General features: G+C 32.9%; 1 protein-coding gene across 1 annotated transcript in view; it reads left to right on the forward strand.

Annotated features, from left to right (window-relative positions):
- LOC134680742 (uncharacterized) overlaps nucleotides 1–14,941 on the forward strand; it is a 44,751-nt gene continuing 29,810 nt past the window's right edge. The window contains exons 1-9 of the mRNA XM_063539951.1: nucleotides 1–219; nucleotides 3,241–3,468; nucleotides 4,566–4,766; nucleotides 5,359–5,532; nucleotides 7,054–7,251; nucleotides 8,328–8,462; nucleotides 9,347–9,484; nucleotides 9,921–10,064; nucleotides 11,131–11,274. Of these exons, the coding sequence (XP_063396021.1) occupies nucleotides 156–219; nucleotides 3,241–3,468; nucleotides 4,566–4,766; nucleotides 5,359–5,532; nucleotides 7,054–7,251; nucleotides 8,328–8,462; nucleotides 9,347–9,484; nucleotides 9,921–10,064; nucleotides 11,131–11,274 (1,426 nt within the window). The 5' untranslated portion in view covers nucleotides 1–155. The remainder of the gene's footprint in view (nucleotides 220–3,240; nucleotides 3,469–4,565; nucleotides 4,767–5,358; nucleotides 5,533–7,053; nucleotides 7,252–8,327; nucleotides 8,463–9,346; nucleotides 9,485–9,920; nucleotides 10,065–11,130; nucleotides 11,275–14,941) is intronic.

A 14,941-nucleotide genomic window follows, 5' to 3' on the forward strand; every position in this document is an offset into this window, starting at 1 on the left:
TGACACCATTTGGCACAGCCACGCAAAGTTCTAGCTACGGTGGATATGGTAAAGCAGAAAATGCTATAAAAACACCTATATCAAATAAATTTTCTGTATATATTTGTACCCATACACATGTAGACAGTTCTTCTACAACACCAGCAGATTGGTGGATGTTTCACTTTTCTTTCGGATCTGCATATATCACAGATATAACTATTTACTACAGAGAAAACTGTAAGTAAACAGTGTCACATAAAAACTTGTTTATTCACATTTTCACCTTTACGTACCCTCATTGTCAGGAAACTTAAATACGCCTCTGTGATAATTCGGCTGTATTATAACAATACCTACGAGGTAATGTGAATGTATTCGTAAACAGATTTCTTATGAAAAAAACATATAGAAATATGACAAACGCAACTGTACTGTAATTTTGCCGGTCAAGTGAGTATATTCCCGAGATTTGGTCTAATTATTGAAATAAAGAACATCCTAAGCGCGCTGATAAAAATAAGTATTTGCGGGATTGGCTCTCAAGCGATTGGTCATACATCACGGACAGAACATATTTAACTGCTTAAATTAGGCTATTTCATTTGGTTATGTACGGTATAATCAATTAACCATATTTTTAGTCGTTCATTCGTTTGACGTATTTCAGCTTATGATTTTGCCATTTGATTATGGACTTTCCGTTTTGATCCTCGGAGTTCGGTATTTTTGTTATTTTACTTTTCTTCTCAACCTAACAGTGCAAACAATGTCAGCAATGCAAAATCAAACAGCTGCACTAAATGACTATGTCAGTCTTTTGTATTTTTTCATAAGCGACCAATCTGCGATAGGTTTCGTAGGTTGAATAGTCTCGGTTATATATAATGAATGGCTGTCATTATATATAATATTTATAATCAAATAGAATAGTCAGCACTTTTAAGAACCCTAAACACCCTTCTAAAGACTTCGCACTTCTAATAACTTCATACATGTATACGAAATTGATGCTAATAAGAAGCTTTTTCGCACCTTTTGATGAAAATGATTTTTATATTATTAATAAAAGACCACTCAATAAACTTCATTAATGTAATTGATATTCTTATGGAAAGGAAAACAACTTGAACACAAATATCCGAAGGTCAAACTTTTTCCGCGTAGTAAACGATTCTATAAAATTATAAGATATCTGTTACAAATGTTACCACATTTCTTCCAGATACCTTTTTATCTGGTAAATCATCGATTGAAGTAAATTTGTTCTTCAAACAATGTGTTCAGAAAGACCTAAACTGTTTAAAAATTAGCGAAGATATATATAAAAATGTATAGATAGTATTGCATCGAGTACTCTCAGTTCTGTACTAAATGTTTTTTGTTGTTTCGATGTACAAGTACCCGGCTACTATACGTTATCTACGTTAATATAAAGTAATGAGATAACAACATCAAAGAATGACAGGACCACATCATACTGAAACAAACACATCATTTAGTTTGATATCGTCAAATGTGTTAACATCATTACGTAATGTTAAAGCCATAAAAAGAATTGGAAAATCATGATTATTAAATAACAAAACCACATTATGTTATGTAACAACTACTTAACGTTTAGTCACATACACATCAAGATATGTTAAAACCAAACTGCATAATGACACAACCACATTAAATAATCGTGAAAGCACATCGAATAATGGCAAAACTATATTAAGTTATAACAAAACTATATCAAGTCAATACGAAACCATATCATGTAATATCGAAATATCATGAAGTAACGACTATTCCATATTGAGTTATATCAAAACATCATAACGTAATATCAAAACCATATCACGTAAAGACAAACATGTAGTTGTTAATTTTTGTGTCATTTGGTCTCTTGTGGAAGATTGTCTCATTGGCAATCATACCACATCTCCTTTTTTATAGTATTGCATTACTGAAACTATTACACCAGGCTTTCCGGTCTCACAAACTAGAGAAAACTGTATCATCGTAACTAGGATTCTTTGATGATTCGTAAATTTGAATCAATATGCAGACATCTTATACGTTCATGTATTTTACCAATCGTTATGATACTATACAATACTATAAATCATCATAATTCACCTCAAAAGCTAACCAAACCTTTAAACAGAATTTATCAAATTGGATGTAGTTTCAATACTGTTGTCATGTTATTAACAATGACATATCTTGGAATTTATACCTATTTACTCATAAACATAGGGTCATTACACCGGAAATAAACGCTTTTGTTCTTAAACCAGTTGTTGGCATGAAACGGGTTATATGTAATCAAAATAAGAAGATGTGGTATGATTGACAATGGAAAAAATCTCCAACGGAGACAAAACAATTAACTGTTATAGGTAACCGAACGGCCTTCAAAAATGACCTAAGCCCATACCGCAAAGTCACCTAAGAAAGGCCCCGATATCACTTATGTAAACAAAATTCAAAGGAGGAAACAACGGCAGATTTATGTACCAAACAAATGAATAAGAACTTAATAAGTAGCGCAGCAACAAACGGAATAGTCAGCCATCAAAGTCCCTATATATCACTAATCCTAATCATATGTTCTCATTTGCATATTTTACAAAAAAAACCCGAACAAAATCAAATAAGAAACTCAGCAAAAACAACAACAACCGAATTACAGGTTCCAGACTAGGGACAAAACGATACATACAGAATGTTGTAGGTTAAAAAGGTTAGCAGGATCCCAATCATATGTTGTTCTCGCATATTCTATAATGGTACAATGCGACACAATAACCGATAACCACTTTTGCACCTGGAGAAAAATTGGGAGGTTATTACATATAATTATAATTACACCTTATGTAAGAATCCTGGATTTTAATTGGTTGATAGCTAGTGTATTTTTCACCAATTTACTGTTTTCAAATGCATATCGTTCATTGTTAACGCCGCCGGGGTATTTGCCAAAATGATAGGCCTTTTTTACCCTCTCTGCCGTGATATTTGCCTACAAATACTCTATCTAACTGGACGCTTGTAACGTATCGATCATCAATGCGTTTTTGAACATTAACATTCGTTGTTATTAAACAGATATAGCATATTGTCTTGAGAATGAATTTCCCTCGCCTAAGGGCCCGCGAAATTTAACATTCTCTAGACTAGTATTTTTTGCAAATACCCGTCTTTAATATGACATATCTGTTTACAAAACCCAGCGTGTTCGTAACAAATATGTAATAATTTTTATTACAGTTGCTCGTCGTATGGATGGATTTAAACTATGTGTTACCAATACATCAACTACTCCTCCTGACAGTGATGCCTGTTATGAGGATGGTCCTGGTCTTCCAAACATCACTCAGACAATATCTTTCAATCAACTTGGGAAATATGTAATTTATTACGATGATAAAGGATCGCAGGAAAGTAAAACTCGCTACGATTCACCTGTTATTGAGTTATGTTACGTTGCCATTAATGGTAGGTTCATAGTAATTGTGTAAGAAATTTTCATATTTTCCATAATAAGCGTGCACGTGTTTCCGATTCTATAATTGTTTCACTTTCCTTCAACTATTGTAGATGAAGTTGAACCACTATGTATGTTTACACATTCATATAAAAAAGAGGTCTTGTTTCATTTAATGTAAATAAATTCCTGGTTCATCGAAATCTGTTAAAACTCTTTGACAGCTAGGAAGACAGAGCAAAATTGAAGTGAGTGTATCAAACTATTTTAGTTCACATCATGCGTGCAAATAAGAGTGAAAAGTACACTATAAACAAACAATTACTGAAAAAGTAGATTTGGTATATGCAATGAAATTTGTTTTACATGCACACGTATAAAAACTGCGGTTTTTCTCCAACGCAATCATAGGTTTGAACGTAGTTTTCAATTTAGACTCAATCAATTGTATGTATATTTCTACACTGTGCTATTTGCGTCGCATCCAGGTGCGGAGCTATTAGTACTAGTCGATATACACGCTATCTTAAAATCATTATTCATCACATATAGATTATGTTTGGTTGCTTTATGATGCGGCGGAGATACAGGATAAGACATCAAATGCCAAAAAAAAAGAATACGTGTATTTCAGTTCAGATCTACTGTCATTATTTCATGCTCTATTTATAATGCATGTATTGCACACTAAAATTCAATATTGAAATATCAATTGTTTATACATGTATGTGTTTATTTGCTTTGTTAATCTGCAATTTGCACGATTTTTTTTGCTAAACTATGTCTCTGTACATCGTCTGCAAAAATGCATTTCTAGTATCTGTATTTTATAACTATTGCAATCTAGGCACACTTCCAAAGAGGCACATCTCCAGAGTTGTGTCCATTTGAAAATCTTTTAATTTTGAACATGTAAAGTGAACGGGTTGTGGTTGCCTTGACACATTCCCCATTTCCGCTCTCAATTTTAAACTGTTTGAAATCTGATAGTGCGAAGCAGTCCATATCTTTTTTAAAAGCTTGCACTTGTTTATGAAAAGCTTTGGATAAATTTGTGTATGAATCACTGATTAAATTAATTACTCAATTAAACTATTGTTGCTTCTAGGGTGTAAAAAGAGTTTTTGGGGAAGTAATTGTGAAACATCATGTTCTGAAAATTGCATCAAAGATAATTGCTTCCCTGGAAATGGTTCTTGTGTATGGGGATGTAATCCTATGAAATGTTTAAATGATGTTTGTAATAGAGACACTGCAGTTTGTACCGACGGTTGTAAGGGGAATTGGACCGGCAACCATTGCAACAAGTGTAAGTCTTTTACAACCATCAGTATATATGTGTCCATAGTATATAGTAGCATAAATTGTATTCTCGTATTCTCATGATCGTATTCCATCTTCGACATGAACAATATCTATCATCTACATTGACACTTTATCAGACTGATACATTTGTACATTTGATTAATACATACCTAGTGCCCAACATTGAATAATACTATGTGGGTTTTTATGGATCTTTATTAATAATATGTATTATATATATATTTATATACTAAAACACCAATTGTAAGTTCATAGGTAAGGTTGAACTTGGACAATTTCGGCTATGATATTTTACCTTTCTGAATTTAATGATAACAAAACAATATATTTATAACAGCGGAAACTAATCTTTAGAACCGATGGTGGATTTAACCTGGTGTAATAGCGCAAAACTTCTCACTCGTATGACATTCGCATCAAATTTCATCATATTGACATCGATTCATGAACTAAACAGGCACAATAGGTAAAATTGTCAAAGTAAGGGCATAGCAGTCTTATTTTCATCTTCATATTTCCTTCACTATGAATTATAGAACCACCACAACCAAAATATAAGTCTTTTTTTCTCACAGACAATTTGGCATCAGACAGTTTTGTTTCACAGAATCCAAGTGGTAGTGAAGCTGTTAGTTTAACTATTGACGGAAATAAAACTTCCTGTTCCAGAACACAAGGACAAACAGTTTCATTTTATGTTGATCTCAAAGCAGAGGCCCTTGTAACAGGATTATTTATTACACTTGGTGGTACGTAAGATACGAGAAAGTAATACATATATAATGTATGCTAAGAGTGTCACTGAAATACTTTTTTTAACCTGATAAAATCTTAACAATGCTTCTCAATGTTGACAGAATAAATATAAACCTATTCTTGGAGGGGGGACATATTCAATTTGTATAAACTATAAAATGGAAAATGGAAATCGGAAATGCGTCAAAGAGACAACAACCCGATCATAGAACAGACAACGACAGAAGGCCTCCAATGAGTCTTCAATGCAACGAAAAACTTCCGCACTTGAGGCATCCATCAGCTGGCACCTAAACAAATATATATACTAGTTCAGTGAAAATGGACGTCATACTTAACTCCGAATTATACACAAGAAACTAAAGTTAAAAATCATAGAAGACTAACAAAGTAAGAGGCTCCTGTCTGCGACAATCACAAAAATCCAGCAAGGTTAAACATGTGTTTTGAGATCTTAACCCTCCCCCTATATATTTCTTCAAACTTGTCTCTGTGACATTAAACGAAGGAGCTGACTTAAAAGTGTCTGTGTAAGGAATGGTTTCATGCTTCCCATTTTTAATCCGAGTATCGTTTCAATGTCTTTTAGAAAAAAAACATTGCACAAGAATGTATAAACAAAGGATGGAAACCTAGTTATAACACATTTAGATGCAATGTCCCTGCTTTTGGTTGGGTTCTTGTTACTCTTCCTTAAATGTTCTATATGGTGCGATGTGCAGTTACTTTGGTTTTTCTTGTGGTTATCTATGTCTTTGTAATTTGGCGTTGTCGGTTCGTTTTTAATTTATGAGTGTGAACATTTTTTTAATTTCATATAATTTTTTGTTGTTGAATTTTTATAATTTTTGGTATTCGGTAATAATTTTTACATAAGGTTTTTACTAAACCGTTTCCATATGGATGAATTTGATACCTCATCCATCATGATATATATTCACTATAACCTTCCATTTTATTTATCAATTTTGCTTTCCGTCCTATTAAGATTTGATATAACATTCCTTGTATTTAGTGCATAATCTAAACTGACACGTTCTGGAAATGATGTCAGAACCTGTACCGAAACTCTTTTATAATATCTAAGAAATACAGTTTATCATGTTGAAAGAAATAAGACTCATTAACATTCCTGGACATATCTGAGTTTACCTTCGCCAGGAAAGTTAAAATATTAACATTTGAAAGCCAGGCCAGGGTCCGTATGCATTAGGCTATTTAGGTTAAGATTTATGACGACGATATATTAGTACTACGATTTGATATTATAACTAGTTTTACATGTATTCATCTCAGCCCGGGAGCGTATGATATAAGCCTTTTAAGTTGATCAAAATTGACTTAAAAACCTTTACCAACATTTTATCGGGGCAATCAATAATAAATTAGTACTAAACATTTCACCAGCCTATTTTGTAATAAAATTAGTTCAACTCCTAAATCAATTGAACAAAAAAAATTGTGAAAAGCAAATGTGTTTTCCTATCAAAGTAAGACTCATTTTCTTATTTTAGAACATACTACAAAAGACGGATATCATACTATTTATGCTTCGAATATAAGCTTTTCCTCGAATACTGGAAACGTTCTGTATAACAAAACAGTTGGGCCTACAGAAGTCAACTTGTTTGCCGTTTTCAGATACCTGACTTATGTTCTTCCAGCTAAACAATCATTTGTTATGCTGGAATTATGTGAAATTGGGGTTGTTGGTGAGTATTCTAAACATTACTCTGTATTATTCAGATGCATTGAGGTCATTCCTATTTTTGGATATCCCAGACCTTTGTGGTGGTTTGGGCCGGAGAAGAATGTATTTAAATCACGATATTATTCACGTTTGAAGTAATCAACTGAAACAGAAAAGACATAAAATTCCCGCTCAATCTTTTATTGAATGTAAGTTATTAAAAATGTGTAGTGTATTCAACATTAGGACGGCAAATCTAAAACATCTTTAAGATGGTGATAAAGGGGGGTTCTGAACACGGAAACACGTGAAATAAAAATAAAAATAAAAAAATATGAAAAACGTTGTGCGGAAATTAAAAATCGAAAAAAACAATGCACGAGAAATAAAATCGTAAATATTAATGGAAAAAGGAAAATAATTTATCAATCAGCCGTTTCTGGATATCATATAGTCATTATGCAGTCACCTTGTATCGTCCGCTAGTTGCAACTGATTCGAAAGAAAATATTTATCATAACAATTAATTTGATAGCAATTTTTAATAATCTGGGAGCACATAATTTAAAACAATCTCCGGACTGACTTTAAATTTAGTCCCAATTACTTTTTAATCTAATGCGGGACAAGTACGAGAACTGTAGAGTACCGACACGAAAGACGGAAGACAATAAAGGAGAACACGAGGCCCGCACGTTGAACCAAACACGAGAAAACGAGAAATAAAACGTCAAATACATGTAGTTATTAAAGATAACAGGATTATAATTTGGTACGCCAGACGCGCGTTTGATCTACATAAGACTCATTAGTGACGCTCATGTCAAAATATGTATAAAGCCAAACAAGTACGAAGTTAAAGAGCATTGAGGATTCAAAATTGTAAAAAGTTGTGCCAAATACGGCTAAGAAACGAAAACACGTGACAAAAAGGCCGAAAACGTTGCTCAAAAATAACCCTTTACCACCCTCCTTCAAACATGAAATGACAGTTAGTTGAACAATATGTTGTTATTGCTGCAATTTCATCTATAACATGCAAACTAGAACATGCTATCTAAATAAGTAACTTAAACTATTTCGATGTCTTTGTTTTAGGCTGTCCACCTACACACTATGGTCCACTTTGTACTATATATTGTCCACTTAACTGCCAAGGACCTTGTGACCATGAATCCGGGAATTGTATATTTGGATGTTCAAACGGATGGACAGGTGATAGGTGTGAACAAGGTATAAAAGTATATTGACGGAATAACTATTCTTGTTTTATTGCACTTTGACTACACTATTAATTCAATCATTACGCAATTTTGAAAACAATGCAAATATGCTTTGATCTTTTTTTTAAAACAATTACGACATTCTTGCAGCCGCGACAACGGAAAAAGTGCATGTGGTAACTTTTCATAGGAAACTTAAAAGGACATTTAAAAAAATATATAAGACAATCGAAACACATAGTACTATGACAGAAAATGAGACAATGAAACAACGGTCGACAAAACACTACCAGAGAAATTACAGAATGGGCGGCACAAATCCGATTGTATACCTTTAGATTACTTTTAGACAAACGCAAGACTTTCATAACTTTTGCATCCAGTCAACAAAGGAGGCGTTTTTTTAATTATCATAATAAAAATTAGGTATTATGTTATACCGTTTTCGTGGGGGGAAAGTTGTATGTAAGTATGTTTCATTTTTTTGATTTAAACTACCCGTTTGTCCTATTGAGAATATAAATCAGCGGATTGAGATTCCAAGAGAGAAAAAAAAACATTGTATATATTGTGACAATGCCAAGATAAGATCTCCGTCAGTGATCTATCATATCTAAATGGGATTAGTTTCGTGTTTTTTTTATATATTGGATTGAATGAGATCTACATATTACTATAAATGCAACTATCTTTTGCTGCAGACCTATGTACCTTTACACACATAAATGTCACTCTGTTGTCCGTGGTATCAAAGTGAAGGACACAGTGAGGCTGTGCCCAAATTCATGAGTTCGAATTCCGACCATGCGAGGGACGTGCTTCAAAATGTTAAAACAGCATATTATTTGATATAGATCACGTTATTTATTGTAAAAAAGCAACTTTATTTTTCAGCATGTGAAAGCGGTAAATACGGCAAAGACTGTCTCCATAAATGTTCAGCAAATTGTTTAAATTCACAGTGCCATCATGTGGCTGGAGAATGCGTCGATGGATGCAACGACGGTTGGAAGGGATCATACTGTGATCAAAGTGTGTCTTTTTCACTATAGGAATTTGTGTTTAAGTGTTGAATTTCCTTTTATAAATCTAAAGTCAAACTTATGTTTTCGAGATCAATGAATAGCATGTGAACAACGAAAGACCGCTAAAATTGTTTTAGGAATTATTGAATGAAAATCTGACGAGCTTAGTTTAAGTTAGTATTCAGTTGATTTATTTAATCTAGCATTCGGAATTAAACTATTGTGGTAAATATTTAACATGTTTGATATCCAATTTTGTTTGTCAATTACATTTTATAGAAAAAAGAAGAAAAAATTCTTACAAAGTACAATTTCAAGATAAAAAAAAATTAAATGCAAAAGCTGACGTAAGATACTTAAAACTGTAGTAGTGAATTATTTAAAAAAAATATCTTCTTCCTCGTTGTAAATGTATATATTTTACATTTCACACATCATTTTAGAATGTTCTACTGGTCAATTTGGGACAAAGTGTGCGCACTTTTGCGACGGATGTATATCTAATATGTGTGATCATATTGTTGGTTTGTGTGATAACACTACTGTTTGTAACCCTGGTTATGTTTACGAAGATTATTGCAATAAAGGTATGTAAATTGGTATTTTGAATAAGTAAAAAAAAAATAATTGACCTAATTCTCGTCAACGGAATAGCAACAAAATTTCAGAGGTCGAGACTGCAAGTCTGTATAATTGTCCAATGAAACCATCAGGTCAGGTTTTAATCTTAACATGTCTAAATCAAAAGTTCGTGTAGCCACTAACCTATTCGAGAAGGAGCGGAAACATTTCTGTTGTCTTTGAATTGACGACAACCGTTAATATAAAGATGTACTCTGGCAGCACAATACTGACCAGAAAACATTTGATTATCTAAAGGTGAAAAAAGCATCATTTTCACATTTAAAATCCTATCTTGAAACTGTATGTTTAGGAATTTTACTGTCAATAATCCAATTTTACTTTGGTTGGAAGTAGAAAATTAACTAAAACTGATAATTATCATTTGCCATTTTTTTTAACGGAATGAGACTTCGCCTTGCATCATTGGTCGACAGCAGCACTGTTTTCATAGTCCTTTTGCGAATCCCTTAAGCTTCTCTTTACCTTAAGATTACGTATTTATTAATTTTTATTTTATTTCAAGACCTTAACGAACAATAGTTACAACTAATTAATAGAAGAGCTGCTATTTAAATTAGGCTTCATCAAAATTACTTTAATGATGAAAATGTTCAAACTTTGTTATTCACTCTTGTTTCAACGATGACAATGCACTGAGATATAGTTCAAAGACACCAAATAAGATTTTATAATTTCAGGTAATAGGCTACGGGAATCAAAAGAGAATCAATGAATAAAACATTGAAAACAGCACGTTAAATAATTGCATGCGTCCGAAGCGCTTATCTGGATTTTTCTTCATCAGGAACGTTCAAAGTCAAATATATAAAAGCCGAGGACGTATAATTACCGAAACAGTTGAAGAGCTATATGACAAAAATACCTAAAACTTCAATCATAGTGATTCAAATTCAAAAGCTTGCATATTGTAGGACACATGGAAATTTAATGTTCCATGAAGTGAGAAAATAAAATTGTCATCAAACTTATTTCGTATGTACCAATTTTACCTTATACATTTTTTTTCAGAATGTTCTAATGGTCAATTTGGGGCAAACTGTTCGGAATTTTGTGAGGGTTGCATATTTAATACGTGTGATCAAATTGATGGTTTATGTGATGAAACACACAGCTGTAAACCTGGTTATGTATATGGCGATTACTGCAATACAGGTATGTAAATTGGCGTATTAAACGTTTACTTCTGTTTGTTATACAAATTAAATGAATGTATGACGCAAATTTGTTCACCAAAATAGTAACACTTATTCAAAAAGAAGAGACCGCGAGTAAAATATATATATATATATGGAGTTTTGTTCATGTCTGATAACCGACTATAAGTTCCCTCAGTTTTGGACCCGGATTTGTTTTCGCACAATCGAGTTACGACTATTGAACATCGGTATACTACTGTTGCCTTCATAAGATCATAATAATGAGTCTTCGCGACTATTCCTATTTCATGAGTTTGACTGTCCCTCTGGTACCTGTGGGCCCTCTTTTGGTTTATTCAATGAACTGAAACAGCATCAACCGGGAGTATTTCATATTGCTTTAAATATAATGTTAAGCAAGATTTTTTACTCTGACAACACAATACCGAACTAAAACAAGAGTATCAAAATTCAATGGATCACTGTTGCGGTAAACACTTTATCCTGACACTGTCTGTTATACCTATGGTAACATTTATCTAATTTTAAGTCGGTGTGAAGTAGCAATAGTTTATCAAAACTGATAAATAATAAGTTTCCATTTTTTGTTAAATAAGGCTCATACTCTGCCTGGCAGTACTGATCGATGCTGTTTTTATTTTTATAGTTAATTTCATTCTACCAACTATATAAACTATCCAAAAAACACTAAACAATTAGTTAGTGTTTAATTCAATGAGCTTGTTGTGAATCAATTGTTGTCTATGCCATGGCGGTCGAGTAACGTGAAACTTTCTGGTCAGGCCGGGTATATTGGAATAACAAATGATTAAAAGACAAATAATCCAAAAATGTGTAGTGTTGTTGTCAAAGAAATATAAACAAGTAAATTCACTAATCTATCATTTATTAAAATTCCATTCCAGGACACTATTTGCAATATATAAAGTTTACAAAATGCATATTTCAAATATTCATTGGCACATTACATTTACACATCACAAATGGATTTCCTTACATTCCGGATCAAAATAAGCAACAGCGTCTAATACTGTGCACACCAAAGTTAAACGACACACACAGCAACTACGCAACAATCTGAGCGGACAGAATATCAAAAATACATACAGTTGAATAGTAATGTAACCATGGTAACACAACTTTCTATGAATCTATCAGTTCTCTCAAAATCGGCAAAAAATTGCCCAGAATAATACAATTCTAACGTTTCATAATGCATAGTTTCTTTCTCACCTTTAATTCTTTCAGAACACTTAAAGACAAATCCTTCTATCCAGATCTACCAATAATATCTTCTTTATATTTTATTTTTTACTTTAGACTAAGTAAAAGCTTCAAAATAAGCAAATAAAAAAATGGGGTCACCGACCTCGTTTTCGATTGAAAACGCCATCTTTTTCCTGTAATTTGGAAATCGGGACTTGTGGTTAATTGCAGTGCAATATTTTTTTAAAAGTCCGTATCCCTTAAAACTTGTCTGTTCTGTTAACCTAGTTGTTAGTTCAAACTATTGTATTAATATTACCATTTTCTGAATGGAAAATAATGACGATAAGTTGATATAATAGTTTTCCCGCGTTTTTTATAGCGAAATATCTATAAACAAACTAAGTTTAATAAAATTTGACCAATAATATCTCGACGAATATCCAATAGAATATGCGTTGTTTATATCCAAACAAAATAAGGAAATAAAAAAGTGGGGTCACCGTAATGGCAAAAGAGATATTTTTAAAAAGGAGTTAACAATTTGAATTGGCGGGAATACATTGCGCCAATTCTATAGACAACGTCGAAAGACGTTGGGCCGGTTTAGGCGACGTTCTAACAAATTAGGAACAACTCCGTATTCGTTATTTGCTGTTTTGTTGTTTGTTTGTTTTTAACTATAATAAATGCATATTAATCTACAAATGGAAGTACTTAGTTTTCAGTCAGTATCACAGACACGTACTATACATGATCACATGATTGGTTGGTGGTTGGAAAATAATGCGTTGTACAAATGAAATGCAGATCGGCGCAAATGCAAAAATTTTTACGATAGCCATCATGACCGTTAATTTCTTAAGTGATGTCATGACTTTAATTTGCGCCGATTTTTTTGTACCTTGTAGACCTTCTTCCATCTCCTCGTAGTGAGCAGGGGACAACAGTTTTATACATGTTATGCATGCCAATTCATTACATTTGTACAAATGTCTAATGGAAGAGGTCTAAAATGATAAATGAAAAATATCATGACTTGAATGGAGAGTCCTCATTTGCATTCATACCACATCTTCTTTTATCTATTCATCTATAATTTATCTGTAAAAAAAAATCGGCGCAAATGAAAAAAAATATCGGCGCAAATGCAAAACGCCGGTATATACGAATGCTTCTATGAACATTTATATTCATGTCATGCAGATTTTCGGGGGTTGGGGATGGGAGGGTCTATGGATTTTTTTTTTTAGAAAAAAATGTTTGTTTCAAGTTTTTGGAGGAAAAAAAAATTGTTTTTGACCCTGAGAAAAATAAATATGTTTGTTTCACCCTCAGCTGTCATTATATGTATAAATGTAATGCTAAAATTGAAAACAAAATATTGTTTTCGACTTGTCGCTTAATAAATTAATTGTTTTTCGATTTTTCTAAAATTCAAAGGGGTCCTACTAATAATAATTAATCTTACAAATTTTCTTGCACCAGACGCGCATTTCGACAATACATGTAACTTCAGTGATGCTCGTGGCCACAATATTTGAAAACCAAAGCTTATATAAAAGATGAAAAGCTATAATCCAAAGGGTCCAAAAAGTATAGCCAAAAAGTATAGTAAAATGCGCCAGGGAGCGCCCGGGTAAAGAAAACGCGCCCGGGGAAAAGAAAAAAGCGTCCGGTGGAAGAAAAAACGCGTCATGGGAAAAGAAAAGGCGCCCGGGGAAAATATATAAAAATTGAGACAACTTTGTGTCGATGAAATAAGCTATGCACTTTTATTTTTTTTTCAAATTTTATGCAAGTATTTTGCAAATTTGTGTTTGGTATAAAACACTTAACATTGATCCACAAATCAGCAGCCGCGGTTAAAACATTTTGGTAAGGCGAGGGAAATTCTTTCTCAAGACTGTTTTTTTTTCTCTCTCGCAAATACCCCTCAAGAACATGCTATATCTGTTTAATTACACCGAATGTTAATATTAAAAAACGCATTAATAATCGTGACTTTACAAGCGTTCAGTCGGATAGAGTATCTTTTGGCAAATACCACGGCAGAGAGGATAAAAAGAGCATGTCTTTTTGCAAATTCCCCGGTTGCGTTTAAAATGAACGATATTCAATGGGGGGGGGGGGGGGGGGGGGGGGGTCTTCAATTGCAGAACAGTAAATTGGTGAAAAATACACTGGCTACCAACCAATCAAAACCCAGGATTCTTACATAAGGTGTAATCAGAAGATAAATGTGTGCATGGTCAGTTTGATATATTTTTATAATTACATTTGATGTATGTTTTCATTATAATACTTTATTATGATTGGCTAATTGCACATCACATGTTTTTCCTCAAGCAATTGCATCACTCAATAAAACTTTTCATTCATGATAACACGTGGTCGCACAATAAAGTGCACAGGTGAATTGAATTAAAAAAAGTTATAAAATTCGTGTTTTCATG

Source organism: Mytilus trossulus, chromosome 1, assembly GCF_036588685.1.
Source record: "Mytilus trossulus isolate FHL-02 chromosome 1, PNRI_Mtr1.1.1.hap1, whole genome shotgun sequence".
Taxonomy (NCBI): Eukaryota; Metazoa; Mollusca; class Bivalvia; order Mytilida; family Mytilidae; genus Mytilus; species Mytilus trossulus.